Here is a 26,448-nt window from a genome sequence, read left to right as displayed (position 1 = left end):
GAAAGCAGCCATCTCTAAACCGGAAAGAGGGCATTCACAGAGAATTCAACCATGCTGGCACCCTGAGCTCAGACTTCTAGCTTCCAGAACTGTGAGAAAGAAATATTTGTTGTTTAAGCCCCCGAGTCTATTACTTGTTGACCAGACAGATGTCAGTAGGCACTTCACAGAAGAGGAAATCTGAAAAAGGTACTCAACCTAATTTTTAGTCAGGGAAATGAAAATCGAACCACAGTGAAGCAACAATTTACAATGACTAAATTGTTAAAAATTTTAAAATGCGACAGTAGTTCTAAGTGCTACCTAGGAAGGCAAATCCTTCCCTTCATTTTTAAAAAAATAAATGTAATGGAGATTAAGAGGTACAAACTTCCAGTAATAAAATAAACAAGTCATGGGGATGTAACGTAAAGCATAGGGTGTATAGTCAATAATAGTGTAATAACTTTGGTGACAGGTGGTAACTAGACTTATTGTGGGCATTATCTTATAATGTACAAAGATAAAAAATGACTGTACAGCTTAAGCTAATAGATATTGTATGCCAATAGTGCTTTAATAAAAAATTTTGTAGGCTAGTTGGGCTCTTGCTACATGTGGTATTTTAAATTATTTTGTTCATTCCCACAACCCCCCTTTTTTTCTTTCTACAAATTTTTATTTAAATTCCAGTTAGTAAACATACAGTGTAATATTAGTTTCAGTTGTAGAAGTTAATGATTCATCACTTACAGTGCTTATCACAAGTGTCCTGTTTAATGCTCACCACCTATTTAACCCATCCCCCACCCACCTCCCTCCATCAATTCTCAGTTTGTTCTCCATAGTTGGGTCTGTTTCTTCATTTGCGTCTCTTCCCACTCCATGTTCATCTGCTTTATGTTTTAAATTCCACATATGGGTGAAGCCATAAGGTATTTGTCTTTCTCTGACTGACTTACTTTGCTTACTTACTTACTCGTAGTCTGTAGCTCCATCCACATTATTGCAAATGGTGAGATTTCATTCTTTTCCATGGCTGAATAATATTCCATTGTGTATGTATATATATATCACATCTTCTTTATCCATCATCAGTTGATGAATATTTGGGTGCTTTCCATAGTTTGGCTGTTGTTGATAACGCTACTGTAAATATCGGGATGCATATACCCCCATGTAAATTTTGAAATTCAGATTGGAGTGGCAACATATTCATTTGGGAAGTATTGCCATTTTTATGATACCAAGTTTTTCCCTCTGTGTAAAAAATGAGGTGTGTCAGGAGATAAGCTATAGTGTGTGTGAACTACAAAATGGCTATTGTTTCAGGTTCACCGTCCAAAGTCTCACATAAGAACCTCTCTCGTCAATCATCTTAACTGGAAACATTTAGGAAATGGAATTCTGGGAGAAGAAGTTCAGCCTAGCCATATTGACATATTGCAAAATAACCACAGTCCATCTTTTGTCAACTTGGCACCCACATATATCTCTTTAAACCATACCTAATCTCCAAATAAAAACATATGTTTCCATCTACGATGATACAGTTATCCTGTGTGCAACTGAAAACACCTTCTCACCCCATCCTCAAAAGAGAATATAAAAATCTCCCTTTTGTCTTTTTTTCTCTTTTTAATGTTTGTTTATATTTGAGAGGAGGAGGGAGGGAGAGAGAGAGAGAGAGAGTGAGAGAGAGACTGAGTGTGAGTGGGAAGGGGCAGAGAGAGAGGGAGACACAGAATCCAAAGCAGGCTTCAGGCTCTGAGCTGTCAGCACAGAGCCTGGTGCAGGGCTCAAACTCACAGACCTCGAGATCATGATCTGAGCTGAAGTTGGACCCTTAACTGACTGAGCCACCTAGGCTCCCCTCCCCTTTTGTCTTTGAGTGATGTCTTCCTTGTTCAGCTGATTAACACTTCACCTTTACTATCCTATAAAAGAAAACAAAAATATGTGGTTAATTTACATATTTGAATGTATGTGAATACTTGATATATTGTGTCAGACATTTATATTGAAAAAGGAAGACTTACTTGTAACTATTATGTCCTCATTTGTGCAGCTGGTCACAAGGTTGTATCTGGTAGAACTGCCTTCTTCTACTACTTTGGTATTCTCTTTAACCCCAGCAAGCACCTCAGTTGGTTGTGGTTCCTTGTCTGGTAGGGTGATGCAAACCTTCATCCCTTCATCCCTTCATCCCTTCATCCCTTCATCCCTTCATCACTAAGCTAGTAGCAGTCATGTCTAAACTTAACTGTTATCATTTTCCACTGACTTTAATCACTGTAAAGGCACTCTAGAAGATCACCTGCATTCTCAACATCTCCTTCTTACCCCTGCTATTTAGTAGGAACCCAATTTCCCCTTGATAATTAGAATTAGTCATATCAAGCATTATAGTAGCCCCTCTTTTTCTGTCAGTTTGGTAGCATGAGGAGCCCAAAATGGGCTGGTGGCATTCTCAACTTCTAACGTTATCAGTGGGATCATTGTTGTGTTCTCCGATGGAAGCATTTCTCTTTATAGGTCGGCTTTGATTTCTTTTATCAGTAGTTAGTGTGTTATAGTTTTAAACATACAGATCTTGTACATATTTTGTTAGACTTTTATCTAAGTATCTTCTGCATTTTGGTGCTATTATAAAATACTTTAACTTCCATAGTTCACTGCTGGTATATAGAAATATGATTGATATTTTTGATATTGCCTTTGTATCCCTTTACCTTATTAAATTCACTCTTAATTCTAGGAGTGTTTTTGTATATTCTTTTTGGAATTTGCCTATGTAGACACTCATGTTATCTATGAATGGACACGGTTTTATTTTTCAACCTTTCTAATGTATATGCTTTTCATTTCTTTTTCTTAACTTGTTGAACTAGCTGGGACCTTTGGTGCAACATTGAAAAGAGTACAGAGAGTGGGCTCCGTTTTAGGGGGAAAACATTCTGGTTTTCATCATTAAGGATAATGTTAGTTGGAGGATTTTTGTGGATGTCTTTTATCATATTAAGGAAGTTCTTTCTATTTTTAGTTTCCTAGAGTTTTCATCATGAGTGCATGTTGAATTTTTTCCCAGTGTTTTTTCTGTATCTGCTGAGATGATCTTATAGGTTTTATTCTTTGGTCTGTTGATATGGTGACTTATGGACTGTTGGTATTTGATTTTCAAATGTTGAATTTGCTTTGTATTCCTGGGATAAACCCAGCTTTGTGGTTTTTCCTTTTTATTTGTTGCTTGATTTGATTTGCTGGTATTTTGTTGAGGTTTTCGCATTTACGTTCGTGATAGATATTGATTTGCGGTTTTCTTTTTTGGAGTGCCTTTTTCTGGTTTGAGTATCAGGGCAAAGCTGCCCTCATAAAGTTGGTTTGGAAGTACCCCTCCTGTTTTATATTCTGGAAGAGTTTGTACAAAATTATTATTATTGCTATCTTAAATGTTTGCTAGAATTCAGTGAAACCATCTGGTCTTGGAATGTGTTTGTAAGGTTTTAAAATACATATTTGTGTTCATTTTCTAGGGTTTTCATAACAAAGTACTAGTGGCTGAATGGCTTACATAACAGACATGTATTTTCTCACAATTCTGGAGGCTAGATGTTTAAGATCAAGGTGTTGGCAGTTTTGATTTTTTCTGAGGCCTCTTCTTGACTTGCAGATGGCTGTCTTCTCCCTGTGTAGCATCTGGGAGCTGTGTTTTTTGTTTTTGTTTGTTTGGTTTTTTTTGTAAGGATACTAGTCATATTTGATGAGGGTGCACCCTAAAAATCTTACTAGCTTAATTACCTCTTTAAAGATCCTATCACCAAATACAATCATATTCTGAATTATTAGAGGTTAGGACTTCAACATATAAAATTCGGGGGGGGGGGGGTGGGACACAATTCAGCCCATAACAATATTCAATGTTTTTAATTGATAAAGGACTATTGAATCATCTTTCTCTTCTTTAATGAGCTTTGGCAGTTTGTCTCATCAATATAAGTTGTCTAATTTATGGAATTAGAACTGTTTATAATATTCCCTTATTAACTTTGTAATGCCTGTAATATCTGACTTGATACCCTCTGTTTTATTCTTGATGTGGTAAAGTGTGTTTTTTCTCTTTGTTTTGTGATCAGTTTAGAGATTTTCATTTTTTTTAATTCAGTGTAATTTTATTTATTTTGATAATTTTTAATTGAAGGATAATTAGCAGTGTTATATTAGTGTCGGGCATACAATAAATATAGTGATTCAATACTTCTATACATTACTCAGTGCTCATCACAATAAGTATAATCATTATCTGTCACCAAACAATGTTTGGGCTATATTCCTCATGCTGTACTTTTCATCTTCATAATTTATTTATTTTGTAACTGGAAGTTTGTACCCTTTAAGCCCCTTTACCTATTTCACCATCCTTCCACCCACCTCCACTCTGGCAACCACCAATTTATGCTTTCTATTTAAGAGTGTGTTATTTTGTCTCTTTTTTTCCTTTGTTTTGTTTCTTAAATTCCACATAAAAGGGAAACCATATTGTATTTGTCTTTTTATTGATCTTTTCTATGAACTAGTTTTTTTAGTTTTAATTATTTTTCCTATTGTTTTCAATTTTATTGATTTCTGATAAGAGTTATTTCTTCTGATCTAATATAAGTACTTAATACAACAGATCTTCCTGTGAATACTGCTTTAGCAATATCCCCAAATTCTTGATGTGTTTTTATTTACATTCCATTCAGAATGCTTTTTCATTCCCATTGGCTACAGCTGGAACAGTTTGAGCACCAACACAAGGTAGCATTGGATTATAACTCAAAGGATGAAATGAATGTCTGAGTCCATACTAATATAAACAAATAATTGAATATATAAATAAATGGGGAGAAGAAAGAGATGCAGAAGAATTCCAAATAAATTATTTTATATTCCACTCTAAAATAGATGTATTCCACTCTAATGTAGATGGAGCATAACATCCCATCCCTTAAGTGTGTGTTGTATATAGTGATTTTCTTCTAAAGAGTACAGTATGGAAAGAGGGATAAAAAGAGGAAGTTTGGGGGCGCCTGGGTGGCGCAGTCGGTTAAGCGTCCGACTTCAGCCAGGTCACGATCTCGCGGTCTGTGAGTTCGAGCCCTGCGTCAGGCTCTGGGCTGATGGCTCGGAGCCTGGAGCCTGTTTCCGATTCTGTGTCTCCCTCTCTCTCTGCCCCTCCCCCGTTCATGCTCTGTCTCTCTCTGTCCCAAAAATAAAATTAAAAAAAAAAAAAAACGTTGAAAAAAAAATTTAAAAAAAAAGAGGAAGTTTGTAGTAAAGAAACATGATACACAGCTGCAACAGGTGAACAAGGTCAACATCAGTCATGTTGATAGTAGGTCCCCTTGATATGTTGTGATGAATATGGCACTTTACCTCTGTGATCTTCCCCAAAACTGATAACCCTAAGCTAATTATGAGAAAAACATCAGACAAATTCCAATAGAGGGGCATCCTAGAATATATCTGATCATTACTCCTCAAACTGCCAAAATCATCAAACACATGGAAAGTCTGAGAAAGCATCCCAGCCAAGAGGAGCCTAAGGAGACATGAGAACTAAAGATCATATGGATTCCTAGATGGGATCCTGGAACAGTGAAAGGATATGAAGGAAAACTAAGGAACTCTGAATGAACTATGGACTTCAGTTAACATATTAAGAATAATGTATTAATATTGGTTAATTAAATTCTTTTTTTAATGTTTATATATTTTGAGAGAGAGAGAGAGAGACAGAATGTGCATGCACACAGAGTGGGGAGGGACAGAGAAAGAAGGAGAGACACAATTGGAAGCAGATTCTGGGCTTTCAGCACAGAGCTTGATGTGGGACTCAAACTTGTGAAGCATGAGATCAGGACCTGAGATGAAATCAAGAGTCAGACACTTAACTGACTGAGCCACCCAGGAACCCCCAAATCTAACAAATGTACTAACCTAGTTTAATTGTTAATAATAGGGGAAACTATAGCAGAGGATATATGGGAACTCTCGGTACTACCTACTAATTTTTTTGGTAAACATAGATCTATTCTAAAGTCTGCTTTTTTTTTTTTAAATTGTTCTCTAATTTCTCTTGTGACTTCTTTGATCCATGGGTTATTTAGAAGTATGCTTTTAACTTTCTTAATATTTGAAGATTTTCCAGGTATGTTATTGATTTTTATTTAGTCTCATTATGGTCCAAGGGCATAATTTATATTCATTCTTTTTAATTTGTTAAGGTTTAATTTTTGACCTAGAATATGGTCTATCTGGTGAAGGTACCATGTGCACTTGAGAAGAATTTTTACAATGTTGTTGGACAGAGTGTTTTATAAAGGCCAGTTAGATGACGTTGTTGTTTAGTTCTTTTCTGTCCTTGCTGAATTTCTGTGTACATGTTCCATTGATTCCTGAGTGAAGAGTTTTTAAGTCTTCAGTGATAATTGTAAATTTTCTTTCTTTTTTTTTTAACACTATCAGTTTTTCATGTATTTTGAAGTTCTGTTAGGTGCATACTCATTTAGCATTGTTACGTCTTCTCTGTGATTTGACCTCTTTATCATTAGTAATTATCTCTTTAATTTTTAGAGCAGTTTTAAGTTCACAGCAAATTTGAACAGAAGGTACAGAGATTTCCCGTATTCTCACTGCCTTCACATATGCATAAGCTCCTCCACTATCAGTGTTCCTCACCAGAGTGGTGTATTTGTGACGGATGAATCTGCACTGACGTAGCAATACCACTCTGAGTCCATAATTTACATTAGAGTTCACTGGTGGTGTTGTATATTCTATGAGTTAGGACAAATGTGTAAAGACATGTTTTCACCATTTTAGTGTCAAACAGAATAGTTACACTGCTCTAAAATTCTCTTTGTTCCCCTTATTCATCCTTCTTCCCCCAAGTAACGACTTTTTTAACCCTGGTAATGTTCTTGGTCTGAAGTCTAATTTGTTTTTGATATTCTCTGATGTTAATAGAGCCACTCCACCTTCCTTTGATTAGTGTTCCCATGGTACATATTTTTCTATCCTTTTACTTTTAACTTGCCTACATTTTTGTATATAAAGTGGTTTCTTATGGGCATTGTATGATTGGGTCTTGCTTTTTCACCCAGTTTCCTGATTTCTGTCTTTTTAATTGGTGTATTTAGACTGTTTGCATTTATATTACCATATTTTAACTCTACCGTCTTGCTAATTGCTTTCTATTTATTCTTTCTATTCTTTATCTTTTTTCCTTTTTTTTTTTTTTTTGGCAGATTTCTCTAGGATTATTTTGTAATAACATTTTATTTTCCCAATGGCTTTTTAGTTATACCTCTTTAAAAGTGTTCTCTTGGTTGCCCTAGGATTTATAATATATATATACATCTTTAATTTTTCACAGTCTGTTTTTTCTATCTTCAAATAACATTATAACACTTGGCAAAAGGACCTTCCAATAGTGTCTTCCTAATTATTCCCGTGAATCTTTTGTACAATTGTTGTCAAATGTTTCTTTTACATAACAATAATTATGAAAAATAGGTATTCAGTGCTTTTGTTTTAGATAGCCAGTTACCCTCCAAGAAAGTGAAAATTAAGGAAAAAAAGAATTTTATATTTATCTACTTTCATGGAATTTTTACAACTTTTCATTTGTGTAGAGTCAGTTTCCTGTTCTGTAGTATATTCCTTCTGCCTGAAGATCTTCCTTGAGCATTTCTTACAGTGCAAGTGTGCTGCTAATGAACTCTCAGTATTTGTCTGTAAAAGTGTTTATTTCTCCTTCATTTGTTCTGAAAGACATTTTTGTTGGTTGTAGGATTCTGGGTTGTCTTATAACTTGTATTGGTGATGATGAGCTTTTGTATCTGAGGCTTGCTGTCTTTCATTCATTTTGGAGGATCCCCAACCATTGTCACTGCAAATATTTCTCCTGCCCAATTCCACTCCCACTCTCTGTTCTATTTTGGGTTTCTAATTATAGGAATATTAATCTGTGTGATATTGGGCTGTAGTTCTTGGATGCTGTCTACTGTGGCTTCCCTGACTCTTTTTTCTCTTTCAGTTTGAGTAATGCCTATTGACCCATTTTCAAGTTTGCGGATTCTTTTCTAGTCTGTATCAAGCCCATAGATAAGCCCACTGATAGCATTCTTTATTTCTATTATAGAAATTTTCATTTTTAGGATTTCTGCTTGATTTTTTATGGTTTCCCTAGCTCTGATGAAATTCTGCATTTGTTTATGCATGTTTCCACTTTTCCACTGAAGCCTTTAACTTCAATCTTACTTATTTAAAATTCATTGTCTGATAGTTTTAACATTTATGTTGTATCTCTGTCTGGTCCCTTTGATTGCTTTATCTCTTGACAGTTTTATTTTTTTACTTTACTTGCTTCTTTGTGTACATGTAATTTCTTTGTTGAAATCTGGATATCTTGTGTTCTAGAGACTGGGGTAAATAGGAATAGGCGTACCTCTTCCTTTTGTAGGCCTTCAGTCTGGTGAGTTAAGTCAGTTTAGTCAGGAATTGAGCAGGGTTTGAGTTTTTATGTTGCTAGGGTTACTCCTATTTCATCACCAGCTTCAAATTCCTGTATTGCTACTTTGTGCTGAGAATGGAAAATGCCAGAGGGTTTATTTCAATGTCTACCCTCTGCTTTAGATCTCCGCATTGCACTTGAACCTCAGAGAAGGTTTCTGTCAATGACCTTGTTCATTTCCCAGCAACAGAATGCTCTTGTTTGTAATTATGTTACTTGCTAACCTAATTGGGGGTGGGAGTGCATTCTCTGTTGTCTTTATTCAGCATTAGTTGTAGACAGGTGCAGTGTCCCTGGTTCTTAGGGATGGTGCCTTCTCAGTTACCTGTCTTTTCTTTAGGGGTAGAGGATATGTTATGGTCTGAGCCTAGGATGCTTTCCTCCCCTCCCAATTCCCAAAGTTATTGTGTCTTAACTTGTGTTTTGTGGACAATAGAGTTTGCTGCCCTTTTCCCAACTTCTTCTGCTTCTGATCCTTAGGGAAGATAGGGGAAAGAAACTGGATGGGACATCATACCTTGCCTGTAGAAGCTGCTGCTTCCCTCTCTGCGCTTGTACCAGGAAGGATGATTTCTGGAGTTCCTCACTGTATCTTAAGTTTTTATCCTGAACTTCTGATGATGTCCATACATGCACTATCTTTTATTTTTTGTCTCTTCTTCCACAAACCATGAGATCATGACCTGAGCTGAGATCAAGAGTGGAACGCTCAAGTGACTGAGCCAATTGGGTGCCCCTGTAATCATGTAGTTTTGATCTTTATTTTCTTAGGTCTGTAAACTTATTTTTTACCTCATTCTTTTTTTTAATTTAATTTTTATTTAAGGTTATGATTCAGCATTTGTTGGGTTGAATCCAGAAATCCCTATTTTCTTTCTTTCTTTCTTTCTTTCTTTCTTTCTTTAATATGAAATTTATTGTCAAATTGGTTTCCATACAACACCCAGTGCTCATCCCAACAGGTGTCCTCCTCAGTGCCCGTCACCCACTTTCCCCTCCCTCCCAACCCCATAAACCCTCAGTTTATTCTCAGGTTTTAAGAGTCTCTTATGGTTTGGTTCCCTCCCTCTCTAACTTTTTTTTTTTTTCCTTCCCCTCCTCCATGGTCTTCTGTTAAGTTTCTCAGGATCCACATAAGAGTGAAAACATATGGTATTTGTCTTTCTCTGTAGGACTTATTGCACTTAGCATAACACTCTCCAGTTCCATCCATGTTGCTACAAAAGGCCATATTTCATTCTTTCTCATTGCCACGTAGTATTCCATTATGTGTATAAACCACAATTTCTTTATCCATTCATCAGTTGATGGACATTTATGCTCTTTTCATAGTTTGGCTATTGTTGTAAGTGCTGCTATAAACATTGGGGTACAAGTGCCCTATGCATCAGCACTCCTGTATCCCTTGGGTAAATTCCTGCCAGTGCTGGGTCATAGGGTAGATCTATTTTTAATTTTTTGAGGAACCTCCACACTGTTTTCCATTATTTTCAAGGCACTTCCCAGGTGATATTGATACAAATGTAGATGTGGCAGGGCACCTGGCTGGCTCCACTGGTTAAGTGTCCGACTTGGGCTCAGGTCATGATCTCAGTTTGCGAGTTTGAGTGCTGCATTGGACCTGTGTTGACATCTCAGAGCCTGGAGCCTACTTCGGATTCTGTGTCTCCCTCACTCTCTGCCCTTCTCCCAGTTGTGCTCTGTCTCTCTCTCTCTCAAAAATAAACATTAAAAAATTTTTTAAAAAAGTAAATCTGGCCTCTTTTCTGATGCTTTCTCCATCTAAACCTCTGTCCCCCATAGGTGTGACCTCCCCTCTGACTCTAGGGTAAGACCTGGGAGGCATCAGAACTGAGATGTAGGGGAGTTTTGCTGGCACCGGTAGGGAACAGCTAGGGAGGAGCTGGAAGGATGGCTTGAATTTTGCACAAAGGTTTTTTTGCACCCTAGTCTGTGCACTTGGGTTGAGGTTGCTGCAAACGTTGTATAGTGGCACCAGTGATCACTCTAGCTGATTCTTCAGCACTCATTTCATCTCTTTTCCATCAAGCTGCAGCAAAGCAGGTTGAGAAATTGCTTTTAACTCAGGGTGTGAACCTGAATGATCTGAGGATATGCCAGTTAGGTTTTGCCAGTTCTGTTTTGCCGGCTATGTTTCAGACACTTGGCCTGCCTGAAATTCAGGTAAAGGTTTGTTGGATGCTTTGGGGAAACTTTGTCCTTGCATTTAAGAAATAGTTTGTATGTGGGGCGCCTGGGTAGCTCAGTCAGTTAAGTGTCCAACTTCTGCTCAGGTCACAATCTGGCAGTTCATGAGTTCGAACCTCACATCAGGTTCTGGGCTGACAGCTCGCAGCCTGAAGCCTGCTTTGGATTATGTGTCTCCCTCTCTCTCTGCCCCTCCCCTACTTGTGCTCTGTCTCTCTCTCAAAAATAAACATTAACATTTTTTTTTTTAAAAAAGAAAATAAATAGGCTGTAAGCAAGAAAATACATGGCTCTGATTGCTGTTGACCATCTTTTTGTGACCATGAGGAGAATTTAGCTTTATAATAGCAGCCGATCTCTGGATAACAGACTATAAGTGATGCAAAGAATCTGGGTTATTAGTAGTATTTTAAAAATTGTGGTAAAATACACAGAACATAAAATTTATCATCTTCACCATTTTTCTGTGTACTGTTCAGTGGTATTAAGTACATTCTTACTGTTGTGCAAGCAATACCACCATCCATCTCTAGAACTTTTTCCTCTTCCTCAACTGTAACTCCGTACCCATTAAGTACTTAACTCTCCATTCTCCCTCCCCCAGCCTCTGACAACCACCATTCTACTTTCTGTACTGTGAATTTGACTACTTTAGGAACCTAATATAAGAGGCCATTCTGTTTTTTGGGGGGCATCTGGGTGGCTCAGTCGGTTAAGTATCGATTGGACTCACGGTTTTGGCTCAGGTCATGAATTCGCAGTTTGTGAGATTGGGCCCCACATCTGGCTCCGTGCTGAGAATAGCTGAGCCTGCTTGGGATTCTCTATCTCCTTCTCTCTCTGTCCCTCCCTGCTCGTGTCTCTGTCTCTCAAAATAAATAAATAAACATTAAAAAAAGAGGCCATTCTGTTTTTTAAAATCTCACTTTTAAACTCATTTAAAATAATTTATATTCCATTACTTCTTCCTACAGATAATAGATCTACAATATAAGTTATGTCCCATTCAGAATGGATTAAATTTTTTTTGCCTACCATATTGCATTGCTCATTTTTTTTCTTCGTCTTTCATTTTATTTCCATCTTGCTCAGTAACATGTATAGTTCTGCATCTCCTTGATTTTTCAGTTTGAGCATGAATGAATTCTTGTTGAGTCTCATTCCATTTGATTTGATTTGATTTGATTAGTTATCTTCCATTATAAACTACACTTTGAGGGCTGGATTTTGGCTGAGCAGATAATGACAAATGTGCAGAAGGGTTAGGGGAAAAGGAACAGAAAACTCACAGGGTGTGGATGAATTGTTGTATAGAAGATATTATAGATTAGCTTACTCAGCTTTGATCACATCCTTCTCCTAACATGTCTTTCTGTATGGCCCAGGCAGGAAAACTAAAAATTACATTTCCCGGAAATCCTGAAGTTATGTGGGTTTGACCAGTTGTATGCACTTAGCCAAGACTTAAATCTGTGGAGAAGCTCTCAAGCTGCTGGTACGCACCATAACACGCATGGTATTCCCCGTGTCTCATTATAACTGAAGTGGTACATCACTAGCACCAACAGTTGTGGTGCTGACTTTCTAATTCCTCCGTGGTTGCTATAGTAGTGTCATCCAGGAGCTAGTGGTTCGAGCAGCAGTGTCCAGCTCCCTCAGATTCCTCCTTACAGCAAAGCTAGCAGTTTTTGTGGTAGACCATTGTGCAGTGTTATTTTTGGACCATGTTAGGGGGAAGCACCTGTTCTTCAAACCTGTCCAATGATGTCGCACCAAATAGCTAGAAAAGAACTGCCCCTCTGCAAAAATCCCATTGCCATTATTGTAGCTGAAGCCTGACCTGTCCACCTTGATTGGAATTCTTGGACCAGGTCGCAATAAAGAGAAACCAAATTCAAAATGATGTTAACCACAGAAATATATTTTCTCCCATAATGGAAATAGAGAGGTAGGAAGTGTTCCAAGTTCAATTTGATCAGTTTCTCAGTGATGTCATTAAGAGCATAGGTTCTTTATGTGTATTTTTTTCATATTTGCTGTATTCAGCTCATTTTATGTCACAGTAGGGCTGCTTGTAATAATCAGGGTCTTATATGTCTGTATCTATGTCTGGGCAAGGGATGGAGATGAGAGAGAAGCTTGCTTCTCTTCCTTGCCCGCAAGCCCTGAATATACTTCTTGCTTCCCATTGGATCAAGTCATCTACATATTGCTGAATTATTCACTGGCAAGGGAGTTATTGTGGAATGATCACTTATGGCTTTAACTAACCATCAGTGTAGAATCAGTGTTGGAGAGCCAACAACAGTGTCCATTACAATCATTCTACCTTTTCTTTCGTTTCCTCTCTCCCTTCTCTCAGCTTTTGTTCTAGCAAGGCTGGAATACATGGGAAGCTCTAAAGATTTTTCTGTTGGGCATCAACGATGATCAAAATGGCTTCTACTCTTGCAAACTTTGGCTCCCCCTCTAGGCTTCCTAGATCTTCTCTCATATTCAGGTTAGAGATATTTGTGAGAAATTTTAGGATTTCTGTGACTATCTCTCCCAACCAACAGTCCCTCACTTCCACCCCTGCAAAGAGCTTTTGGTTAAAATAGGGTTCCAAGACAAGAAGAGTTTCACAGGGCTGTGCACATTCTTAGAATTTTTTACTTTTTATCCCCATTCTTTTGTGGAATTGCTTCTTGTATATATATATATATATATATATATATATATATATATATTTGCTGGTGTTAACTTTATTTTTGTTCATATTATTTGGCTTTGAAAAGAGATTTTGAGAACTGGCTTCACGTGAGCATTTTACTTCAAAATTCTGAAATTTTAAAAATATTCTTTTAATACTGACTTCTGGATTTATTGCATTTTGGTCAGTGGACATGATCTGTAAAATTTCGGCTCTTTGGAATCTAGATTGTCAACATGACATAAAACATCATCATTAAAAAAAAACCCTCCATGTGTACTATTGAATAGCATGTATTCTCTTCTATTATTATTGGTTATAAATGTGTAACTATATAATGTATATATATGCATATAATACATAATTACAAGTTATATATTATATATATATTTTTAGTCTTATTAATGATATCACATAGAGCCTCTCTATCCTTGTGGGGGGTGTATTTGTGTTGTATGTCTGTGTGTGCATGAGTGTCCTTGATCTATTTTAGAGTGAGAAGTGTGTTAGACTCTCCACATCCTCTCCTCTCAAACTCTAGGGATGTTAAATACTTGGTCTGAGGGAAGACAAAAGTTCTCACTTTTTCCCATCCAAGTCTTGTTTGCACATGCTTGCTGTGCATAATTGTCAATACATATACTCAATTCACATTGTTAAATAGAACACTTCTCAGTCTATAGCATCTTTTATTTGTATAGCACTTAACAGTTTTTCCAAAAATAGTGGGTTTTGTGTAATTTCAAAGTACATAATCATGATTTTTCAAACCAAGAATACTTTCTTTCAAAGTAACAGATTTCTTCACTTCTGGAAACACAAATTTCCAGTAATCCATAGGTGGCTGTGCCTTTACTTAAGAAAAAACAACAACAGAAAGAAAATCTCCCTTCACATACATACAAGTAACTTACAAATGTGAATTTTTCTTTTTCTTAGGTATACAAATTGTTTCTGAAAGGGAGCTAGCTCAGCTGGCTCATGTTCGACCATTAATATTCAGTTTTCATGAGCAATTAACCATCAAGGATTGTGTTAACGTGCTTGAGAAAAAAGTAGCAGAATTTGAAATCCTCCAGGAATTTATGGTAAATATTTTGGTTTTAACAAAAGTCTCTGATTTTCCACATTACTACTAGAGGGTTTTTTTCTTTTTTTTTTCTGTGTTTTTTAAATTGAGTACTTTGTTTTTAAATATTAAGTTTGTTTTTAAAGTAATAGGTGTATATAGTTAAAAAAAGAGGTTAAATAGCATAAAAGGTTATAAAATGGATAAAGTATCTTTCTTTTTCTCTCTTGACTTCCTAGGCTCCCTTTCCACTATTAACTTTGTCATCCAAATGTCCAGAAAATCATTAGCATGTACTTTATTCACCATTACCCTTTCCTTCCTTAAAAAAAAAAAAAAAATGTGTCACCTGAGAAATAATTTCCAAATATATTATCAGTACATATAGCTTTATCTCCTAAAATCTCATTCTTTTTAAGGGTTGCATAGTATAGTTAATTGTATAGCTCTAAAGGCCTTCTTTTATTTACGTAGTCCCCTATCATGCTCATTTAGATTGTTCTAGGCTACTATGAACAGCAGTTACCCCTCTTCATATGCCTGTACATATGTATGAGTATCCTTTTTTTTAATGAAAGACTCCATCACGAGTATATCTTTCTTTGTTTTTTGTTTGTTTTTTCTTTTAATTTTTTAAATATTTATTTATTTTTGAGATCGAGCAAGAGAGAGAGACAGCACGGGGGAGAGGGGCAAAGAGAGAGGGAGACACAGAATCTGAAGCAGGCTCCAGGCTCTGAGCTGTGAGAAAAGAGCTCGACATGGGGCTTGAACCCACAGATCATGATATCATGACCTGAGCTGAAGTGGGACACCTAACCGACTGAGCCACCCCTGTATTAGTATTCTTTAGAACAAATTACTAGGAAGACCACCAGTATTTTGTGCTATTTAATTTTTGGATCTTTGCTTATCTCTTACATGACAAATGATTTCTTGTTGATGATCTAATTGACACTTATTTGAGAACAGAGGAATTACTTTCCATATTTTTTAAGCCTTTTATATTTATTTTAGTGAACTGTTCCAATTCTTTGCTCAATTTTTGTTTATTCTTTTTCTTATCAATTGATAGCTTTATATAATGAAGAAATTGTCTCTTTTGTATATGCTTTATATGGTAACTTTCCTCCCTTGTTGTTTGTGCCACACATACATGTGCGTGCATGCACATACACATTTAGTAAGAAGAGAGGTAATTTTTAGTGGTCAAATATGGCAATCTTTTGGGACTTCAGGGTTTTCTGTATCCTTTAGATGCCCTTTCACTCTAAGATCATAATTATTTCATGTTTCTTACTAATATCTTTTAAAATGTATAAATTTTTTAAAATGTATAAATCTTTGATCCAACTAGATTTTAATTTTTTATAAGGTATTTGTTAGGGACCCCACGCTATATATCTATCCTCTTGTCCCAAGATCCTCTTGAAACTTCTATTCAGTGATGTAAAAGGCCACTTTTATTATATACTGAAGTGATATATGCATTTTAATGTATTCTTGGACTTCTTCCATTGATTTGTTTATTCATATGCTGTTACCAAACTCTCTTAATTAGTGTAGCTTCATGGGATCTTTTACTGTTTGTTCAGACTAGTCTTCCCTCATTTACTCTTCTTTTACAGAATTCTTCTAGTTCTTCCTACAGATATTTTTTTCCAAGTTAACTTTAGGATTAATTTGCATAAAAATTAAAAGGGTAAAAATCTTACTATCCTACTGCTTAACACCTTCTCTAGCTTCTCATCGGCCATGCCAGTGGTTGCCAGTGCTTATTTAAAGACTGGTGGTGCCAGGTTGGCTACCGAAGGGTTACTGAAGAGCTTTTGAAAAGTATAGACTCACAGGCTTTATCCACAAATATTCTCATAGACTAGGAATGGATACATCTCTGCTTCTTTTGTATATGAAACAAGGCCTTCCTGGGTAGTTTTCGTTTCCCTCTGGGCTAGATCATGTTCTCTGTTCTCTTGTTATCATCCTATTCACTGTTTCCCCAAGAGGAGATGTATGCCCCCGGGCCTTTATTCCTGTCCTTTTACCTGGAGTGGTACCTGCTCACCTCTGCTCTCCTTGCCTTCCGCACACACACATACTTTCATATGACTAACTTTTGATGGCAGTCATCAGTGCTGCCATTATACTAGCATCTCTGTACATTGATCTCATAGGTCCCCCTCTGATTGCTCTGATAGCTCCTTAAGGATGGGAAAATTTTCAGGTTCATCTTTGTATTCCAGTATCTAGAAAAGTGCTGAGTACGTATTAAATGTTCAATCAGTGTTTACTGAATTCACACTTGGTAAAGAAATTTTTTTGAAAGGAAGAATTCCTTAATTGATACCCGATAATTCCTTCATGGGCCAAGGAGTAAATTGTGAGTCTGCTTATATTTTTTTTGGTTTATATGTTTATATATATATATTTTTGCTGTTATTTTTATTTGTTTGCTTATAAAATGATAGATTTATGGGTAAATCCAAGAAGGGAATGTTCTGTATTGGCTTTTTTATGAAAAAGGAACAATATTGAAGTTTAAGGGAAAAAAGCATCTTTAGAGAGATTAGCATTTTCTCATCAAACAACTTGTTGATTGACATCTCAAATTTGAGGTATTTTCTATAGTATTTTTTTTAATGTTTATTTGTTTTTGAGAGAGGGAGACAGAGCACAAGTAGAGGAGGGGCAGAGAGAGAGGGAGAGACACAGAATCCAAAACAGGCTCCAGGCTCTGAGCTGTCAGCACAGAGCCCGATGTGGGGCTCAAACCCACGAACCACAAGATCATGACTTGAGTCAAAGTCAGACACTTAACCAACTGAGCCACCCAAGTACCCCTTTCTGTAGTATTTTTTAATGCGGTTTTGACTTCACTTATCATACAACACATTTAACATTGGGTCATGCCATATAGAGGTTTAAGGATCATGAACACTAAGCAAAGGCAGATTTTTTTTCTTTTTCTTTTTGTCGTAGTAAATATGTGACTTCTATTTCTTACCTTTTAAAGACTTTAGATTTTCAGAACCTACCTGGTGAGTTCAACTCTGGGAATGACCTACGCAACAGAGACAAAAACAGATATCGAGATGTTCTTCCATGTAAGCTAAAAATGGTTTTATTTTCCTGTTTACATTGCGGGAAAGATAAAAAGTGGGTTGTATGGCTTTCAGTATTAGGCATTTTGACCTGTGATCATGACAAAGAGCTCTGGTAGCTAGCTAGTGGGTGGCCTGGGCATATTCTTAAATATGCTAGAACATGGTCAAGTTCAAGTCTTCTATTCCAGGTACTTCTTCCAGCAACTAACATACGGTTATTTACAGAAGTCTTTAAACCTTCTTCTTACGTATATGCTACTTGTCAGGCCATGAACTATATCCAAAATATAAAGTCTAGTAGTCTGAGACACCTCTCACTTTTGGTACCCCAAGCCCTAACCACCTTCCTTGGCCATTTTGTTTAGACACATGGATACAATGGAGCTATTTATATCCTCTGCCCTGGACAATAAAACTGCCAATCTACCCTGCAATAGGAGGTTGCTCTTTGATTTTCTCTAAGGGCCCTCCACATTGCTTCCCTGTACTGGGTGAAGCTAGTGCCCCTCTCCTTCCCACCCAGTTACTCACAGGATTTATCTGTCTCAGGGCATCCAAACAGTAGAAACAAAATACAAGACATTTTTAATTTTAGGTAAGAAATCTCATTCTATGCCTCACATTCCTTTCAAAGTGAAATATTTTTCGTGTTACTTTACCATTTTTCTTCCTCCATCTTGACCTTTCTCCTTCCTCCTGTATCTTATTTACTGTAACCACCCAGTTGTCCACACCAGAAAACTTTGAGTCACGTGCAATATTTAAAAGTGGTCACAAAGCCCTTTTAATTCTACTTCCTTAATACCCCCAGAATCTTCCCCCATGTCTCAGTTCCAACCACTGCTTGGATTGAGCCGATTTCATCTCTCGGCTGGTCTGTCTTCTTCACTGCTTCCATGCCCATCTACTCACAGCAGCTACTGAAATGACTTTCCTAAAACACAAATCCCTTCCAAGCTCTTCTTTGGCTCCCTGTTACTGTCATGGTAAAGCTCTTTAGCATCATGGCATCTATTCCACCTCTGTTGCCACAGCTCTCTGACAGAACCTCTTTTGGTTTCTGGAATTCATTCTCTTTCTTTGTCTCCAGGCCTTTGAACCTGTGGTTCTTGCAAGAGCCATCCATCCTTCTTTCTTTTCTGAGGTAATTCCTACTGTTTTTCAGAGCTAGCTCAGCCCGACCTTCCTTGTGGTCCTCAAAGCTAGGTTTGGTGTTTCTCTAATAGTCTCATACCACCTTGTGACGGACCTCCCCAATTTACCAAATTATATTTTATTTATCTATTTATGTTCCTGTTTCTCCCACTAGACTTGAGGTGGTTATCATAGAAATTAGGGTGGAATAGTGACTGCCATAATTAGATAAATACCTTTATGTTTAGTTTGTTCATTCAGATCTAAAATAGCTTTATTATTATAGACTAATGAGTACCTTCCCAGATAGTTAAAATATTAATTCTGCTATCTTCTGTGGGGAGAGTGTGCAGAAGTACATTGATGAATATTCCTGAAATCAGGGTAATGTTTAAGAGATAATACCAACAATTTGGTGCTAGTCTGAGAAGTCAGAGGTTCCAGTTATATAATTCCTACACCTACATGTGCAGTTAGCCCTCAAGGAACCAAATGCAAACAAGACTTTAAAATGAGGATTACAAGAAGCTTGTTTTAGGATATGGGGTACATTTGACATTTGATCTGGCTTGAACTCTTTACTCTGGGTACAAGAAGAGTGACAACTAAAGAGAAAAGAGATGTGAAGATACAAAAAGTAAAGTTCAGTGATTAGGAAAACAGTATGGCATTTCTTCAAAAGTTAAAAATAGCACCAGCAATTACACAACTAGATATTTATTCAAAGGATACAAAACTACTGATTCGAAGGGGCACATGCACCCCAATGTTTATAGCAGCACTATCAACAATAACCAAAGTATGGGAAGAGTCCAAATATTCATCAACTGATGATTGGATAAGGGGATGTGGTACACATATGTAATGGAATATTACTCAGCCATCAAAAAGAATGAAATCTTGCCGTTTGCAGTGACATAGATGGAACTAGAATGTACTATGCTAAGCAAAATAAGTCAGTTAAAGACAAATACCATACGATTTCACTCATATGTGGAATTTAAGAAACAAAATAGGTGAATATAGGGGAAGGGAAGGAAAAATAAAATAAAAGCAAGAAGGGAGGCAAACCACAAGAGACTCTTAACTCTAGAGAACAAACCAAGGGTTGCTGGAGGGTAGCTGTGTTGGGGGGATGGGTTAAATGGGTGATGGGCATTAAGGCAGGCACTTGTTGTGATGTGTACTAGGTGTTGTTGTATGTAAGTGATGAATGACTAAATTTTACTCCTGAAATAAACAAAACAAAACAAAACAAAAGTTCAATGGCTAAAACTAAGGAAAATCATGTAAAACCCTTTGCTTTTCTCTTAAAGAAAATCAGTTGTTATTCAGTCAACTTTTGTTTTAAAGCCCACTAATTTATCTGCCTTATACTACAGTGTAATTTAATCTCAAATAAGCCTCCTTAAGTAACAATCATAGAAAGTTTTTTTTTTTCTTTTAGAGAGAGAACATGCACATGCATGTGAACGGGGGTGGGGGGGGCAGAGAGGCAGAGGGACAGAGAGAGAGAATCTCAAGCAGGCTCCATGTTCAGTGTGGAGCCCAATGTAGGGGTCAACCCCAGGACCCTGGGATCATGATCTGAGCCAAAATCAAGAGTTGGGCACTCAGTCGACTGAGCCCCCCGGGTTCCTCAAAGGTTTCTTTGATTTCTTCACCACACATTTTTTGAAGTAATAGAGAAGGTTCAAAAAGAATCATGTCAAGAAATCCAGGAAAATAATTCATTCATTCCTCTCTTCAAATGCTGGGAAGACTAATTGGGAGATTCACGTATCTTGGCACACTGCAAGTATATGCAAGCCTCACTTTGCATGGCTCCAGTATGCACAAATTTCAGTTAATGTGTTTAGTGAAGAACACCATTCCCCCAACAACACAATTCAAATTTCAGTGATCACGATATATTAACTATGAGTAATTGCATAAAGTACAAACTTCACTTCTAGCTCTTCAGTCTGCAGATTACTATGTAAATAACAGATTTGCATCATGATCAGTGACTAATCATGTCGTTTTTTTTTTTTTTGCTTCTTTTAAAATACTACTGCAGTTGGTCACTGTGTACCTGTTACTCAGCTCATGCACAGATAGCAAAGCGCGTAGTTTCGTTGCCTCCTTATTTTTTAGCGATAAGCCCACATTACCTTTTATAAAAATGGGTTATCAAAAGTTGTTTGGTCAACAAAGATGAATTGAAGCAAAGAAAGGAAAAGTAGTAACACTGGGATGAAATCCTAATAGAACAAGAATAGAGTTAAGAAGAAATAGTGCCTTGGAAAAGGTTATAGAACAATCGTAATTTGTCCTGTTGATTATTAAGATCTTTTGCAAAGTTTCAGCTTGTGCAGTCATATTTATGGCCCTATACTACTACGCAAAGCAGGAATGGGCCTTATTATGTACACAGGGATTTTTAGGTATAAAGTAAATGTCTTGCATTTGTATAGCATTTTATAATTTGCAGCATTTTAAAATGCATAATCTTATATAATCTTTATGAAATCCTCCTGAAGTAGACCATTGGATACCATAATTTCTACTTCACAGAAGAGGGAATAGCTCTGAGGTTAAAAGGTGTTTTGAAGGCTAATAAAGGAGTGGGGCCATACCACATGTCATGGCCTAATACTTTTTCTGTTTCTTGTCTTCGGGTCAGGATCTACTCAGAACTAACTAATAATGATAGTGACTTAGATTTCTATTAGTTTTCCACTTTACAGAGCACGTTTTCATATATGTCATGGAGTGCTGTCTACAGTTATGTAAGGAAGGCAGAGCAGACGATATCTGAATTTTAGGATGCAAGCAATGAGGAAAGGGTAATTTCAACAAATGGTTCTGGACAGTTGCATTTTCACATATTTAAAAATGAACTATACCCTTATCTCACACCTTACATAAAAATTAACTCAAAATAGATCATAGGCCTAATATGAATTAAAACCATAAAACTTCTGAAGAATACTTGGGAAAAATTTAGTGTTCTTGGGTTTGGCAGAGTTTTTCTTAATAGGACACAAAAATCCAAAATTGCAAAAGAAAAAAACAAATTAGACTTCTTTGATTTAAAACAAATATTGCTTTTCAGTGTACTGTTATGAAAATGAAAAGGCAAACAACAGACTGGGAGAAAACACATTCAAAACATTTGTCTGACAGAGGGCTTTTGTTTAGAATATGTAAAGAAATTGGGGCTCCTAGGTGGCTCTGTTCGGTGAAGTGTCTGACTTTGGTTCAGGTCATGATCTCTTTTGTCCGTGAGTTCGAGCCCTGCATTGGGCTCTTTGTTGACAGTTCAGAGCCTGGAGCCTGCTTCGGATCTGTGTCTCCCTCTCTTTCTGACCTTCCCCTGCTTGCTCTCAATCTCGCTCTCACGTGCTCTTTTGTTCTCAAAAATAAATAAGCATTAAAAAATGTTTTTAATTAAAAAAAGAAGAATATGTAAAGAATTTCTATGGCTTGATAGGAGGACAAATAACCCAACAATAAGTGAGCAAAATATTTAAGTGGCCGCTTGAAAGAAGATGTATGGATGACAAATATGTGAAAAGATGTTTATATCATTAATCAGTAAGAAAATGCAAATTAAAACTATAATAAGATACATTTTACATGAGATACACTTTACATCCGCTACAATGGAAGTGAGTTTAACAGTTTCTTATAAAGTTAAGCATGCTATTGCTGGGTCATAGGGTAGATCTATTTTTAATTTTTTGAGGAAACTCCTCACTGTTTTCCAGAGTGTTACTTCATTGTCCTCCAGCTTCCAGTGTTTCAGGTAATAAATACGATGGTATCGTGAACTTATTCTAAATTTTTTAATGTTTATTTATTTTTGAGAGAGAGAGAGAGAGAGAGAGAGAGAGAGAGAACAAGTGGGGGAGGGGCAGAGAAAGATGAAGACACAGAATCTGAAGCAGGCTCCAGGTTCTGAGCCATCAGCATAGAGCCCATTATGGGGCTCGAACCCACGAACCGTGAGATCATGACCTGAGGCAAAGTCAGACGCTTAACTGACTGAGTCACCCAGGTGACCTGGCCTTATTCTGTAAGAAACATATTCTTTCATTCGTAAACCTTATGGCATTTTAATTTTTTCCTGGAATTCAGAAATGTTACCATGTATGTTTCATTTCATTGGTCTTATGTAGAATTCATAGAACCTTTTAATCTGAAGACTCAGTCTTCCTTTAGCTCTAAGAGAGTTTCTTCAGTTATTTAGTAATTGGTCTTCCTCTCTCTAATCTGTTTTTCTTTTTCTGGAGCTCCTATGATTTAGGGTTGGTCTCTTGGATCTTTTTTCTAAGGCTTTCATCTTTTTCCTAATTATCTCTTTACTTTTGCCTCTTGGTAGTTTTGCAAATACTTCCTCCCCCCCCCCCCCCCCCCCCCCCGACCATGTTTTAGTTCTTGCTTTCTTTCATTTGGTCTTCTAGGGAACTTATTTAAGTTTCAAGAAAACCTCCCTCCTTCCAATCATCTATTAAAATTTTTAGCTTGTGTGCTGCTTAATCTTATATGTCAACTTGGCTAGGCCACACTACCCAGATATTTGTCCAAACATGAGTCTAGATGTTGTTGTAAAAGTATTTTTAGATGTAATTAAGACTTAGATCACTGGGCTTTAAGAAATTCAGATCATCCTCTCTAATATGGATGAGCTTCATCCAATCAGTTGAAGGCCTTAAGAAAAAATGATTGAAGTTCCCCAAGGAAGAAGCCATTTTGCCTGCAGATTGCCTCTGGACTCAAGACTGTAACATCAGCTGTTCTTCGGATCTCCAGCCTGACAGCCTGCCCTGCAAATTTCAGACTGGCTGCACAGTTGTGTGAGCCAGTTCCTTAAAATAAATCTGTCTACTGTATATATATATATATATATATATATATATATACACACATATATATATATATATATGTGTGTATATATATGGCCTATCAATTCTGTTTTTCTGGAGAACACTGACTAATATAAATTTTGGTACCAAGAATGATTCTAGAGGAACAGAATCTTAAGGATGAGTTTTATGAATTGGTTTCCTACTCTGATAAAATTTAAAGGCACTAATGACTCTATTTCTAGTAGTAAAGAGAACAGTGATAATCCATGGTGTAATAATAGTAACAGAGATAAATAAAATCTCACCATTGGCTTTTCCTTTACAAATACTTATAAGAAGCAAGGTCTGGATGACTGTGTATTTTATACCTTAGAACATTTTTGTCAACTAACAAATGTAATGAGATTGGCTGGTTGTTTCTAATTGTGCTATGCCAAGTAGGGGAAAAAAAGGATGATCTCAGGGATTTGAATTTCCAGCTCAAGCATCACATAAATGACTTAAAAGTGTTCATGTTTTCCCTGAAAGAAACCCTTATCTCCTGTAGCCATGGAGCTCAGAATGTTGAAAATCAAACCCAGAGTCTCATCCTATGAATGGCTGACTTACTTTGCAATTTGAATTCCATACTTTGCAGGGTGTTTGCTATTAACGTGAGGGCATAGAATTTGAGAAAGAATGGGATTCTGAAAAAATGAGAACATATGGCAAAGTCCTGGTAAAGATAGGCACATCAAACCCCTAAATGCGGAAGAGTCTTGTTTGCCAGTACTACTGACGCTGGCACTAATCTGACACTAATTCCAGGAGACCAAAAGTGCCACCCTGGCCCACCCGGAAGAGGGGTACTTATGGCGGTCAGATAAGCAACAGAGTTTTAGCTTGGGTCCATTTCCTAGTGGGTTCGGTGTGTTCTGAACCACTGTGGTTATTTCTGAAGTTCTGGAATGCATACTTGGAACAGGCGTACTCAGCAACTGGCAGAATCCCTACCTGTGGAGTGAGGCCAGTTATAGTGGAAGAGGCCAAATGGAAGCCTGTAGATCTGCTTCTGTCTAGGAAGATAGTAAACTAAAAGCAATGCTGCGTTCTTGAGAGAGCACAGAGAGATTAGTGCCACCATTAAGAATTTAAAAGGTGCAGGGGTGGTGATTCCCACCACATCCCCATTCATCTTACTTATTTGACCTGTGCAGAAAACAAGTGGATCTTGGGGAATGACAGTGGATTATTATAAGCTTCAGCAGGTGGTGACTGTTAACTGCAACCATTGTACCAGGTGTGATTTGATTGCTTTAGAAAATTATTACATCCCCTGGTACCTAGTGTATACCTGTTGATCTGGCAAGTGCTTTTTCTCCATATCTGTTAGTAAAGACCACCAGGAGCAGTTTGCTTTCAGCTGACATGGCCAGCAATACACATCCAATGCCCTATCTCAGGAATAGATCAGTTCTCCAGCCCTATGTCATAGTTCCCAAGGATTTTGATTACCTTTCCCTTACTTAAGACATTATACTGGTCCATTATATTGATGACATTATGCTGATTGAATCTAGGGAATAAGGAGTAGCAATTAACTACTCCAGACTTACCAGTAAGACATTTGTGTGTCACAGGGTGGAAAATGAATCTAACAAAAATTCGACCTCTTTGAAATTTCTAGAGGTCCAGTGGTGTGGGGAATATAAAAATATTCCCTTCTAAGGAGAAGGGTGATATGTTGCATCTGGCCTCTCCTATAGCCCAAAGAAGTAGAATGCCTCACGAACCTCTTCGGACTTTGGAGACAGTATATTCCTCATTTCAGTGTGCTACCCTGGCTCCTTTACTAATATGGGTTTTGAGTGGGGCCCAGGACAAGTGCAAGTTCTACAAGTCCAGGCTGCTGTACAAGTTGCTCAGTTGATCCAGCAGATGCAATGTCAGTGGAAGCTAGGGGTACTGTTTTGAGCCTTTGGTGGGCCCCTATGGCTGAATCAGAGCCCAGGCCATGGGCTTTTAGAAAAGCCCTGCCAATCTCTGTGTATAATCACTCACCTTTTAAGGAACAGTTTTGCCTGCTATGAGGTATTAGTAGAGACTGGACACTCAACTATAGGCCATCAAACCAGAAAGTAGAGCGTGCAAAGCAGCACTCCATCATCAAATGGAAGTTGTAGATACAAGGTTGGGTTTGAGCCGGCCTTGAAGGCACAAGTAAGTTAGATGAAGGGACCAAACTGTCCATGGTCTTCTTTCCTTTACCTCCTCTCTTGCAGCCTGCATCTGTGACCTCATGAGGAGTTCCCTATGATTAGTTGACTGAGGAAGAGAAAATTGGGATGTTCTTTACAGATGGTTCTGCACCATATGCAGGTACCACCTAGAAGTAGACAGCAGCAACACTACAGACTTTTTGGGGGGCACATCCCTGAAGGACAGTGGTGAAGGGAAATCCTCTCCGTTGGTAGAACTTTGGGCAGTATACGTGGTTGTCCGTTTTGCTTGGAAGGAGCAATGGCCAGAGGTACAAATCTGTACCAGTTCAGGCGCTGTGGCCCATGGCTTAGCTGGATGGTCAGGGACTTGGAAGGAACATGATTGGATAGTTGGTTACAAGGAGTTCTTGAGGAAGAGGTATGTGGCTAGACCTCTTGGGATGGGCAAAAATAATGAAGATATTTGTGTTGTATGTGAATGTTCACTGAAGGGTGACTTAAGGAGAGGATTTAATAATCAGGTGGATAGAATGACTCATTCTGTGCATACCAGTCACTTTCCCGGTCACCCGTGCATTACCCAGTGGATTCATGAACAAAGTGGATGTTCTGGCAAGAATAGAAGTTATGAATAGGCTCAGCGACATTAAC

The 26,448-nt window shown here is 37.4% G+C and overlaps 1 protein-coding gene across 5 annotated transcripts in view; it reads left to right on the top strand.

The window, feature by feature from the left end:
• PTPN20 (protein tyrosine phosphatase non-receptor type 20) overlaps window positions 1–26,448 on the top strand; it is a 109,534-nt gene that overhangs the window by 65,268 nt on the left and 17,818 nt on the right. For all 5 annotated transcript variants that reach the window (XR_007460927.1, XR_007460926.1, XM_049646304.1 and 2 more), the window contains exons 6-7: window positions 14,376–14,524; window positions 17,519–17,609. Coding sequence is in view for 3 of the 5 variants with exons in the window: in XM_049646304.1 (XP_049502261.1) it covers window positions 14,376–14,524; window positions 17,519–17,609 (240 nt within the window). In the remaining 2 variants the exon portion in view is untranslated. The remainder of the gene's footprint in view (window positions 1–14,375; window positions 14,525–17,518; window positions 17,610–26,448) is intronic.

This window comes from Panthera uncia, chromosome D2 (genome assembly GCF_023721935.1).
Source record: "Panthera uncia isolate 11264 chromosome D2, Puncia_PCG_1.0, whole genome shotgun sequence".
Taxonomy (NCBI): Eukaryota; Metazoa; Chordata; class Mammalia; order Carnivora; family Felidae; genus Panthera; species Panthera uncia.
Note: the sequence above shows the minus strand (reverse complement) of the source record. Positions and strands in the feature narration are given on the sequence as shown.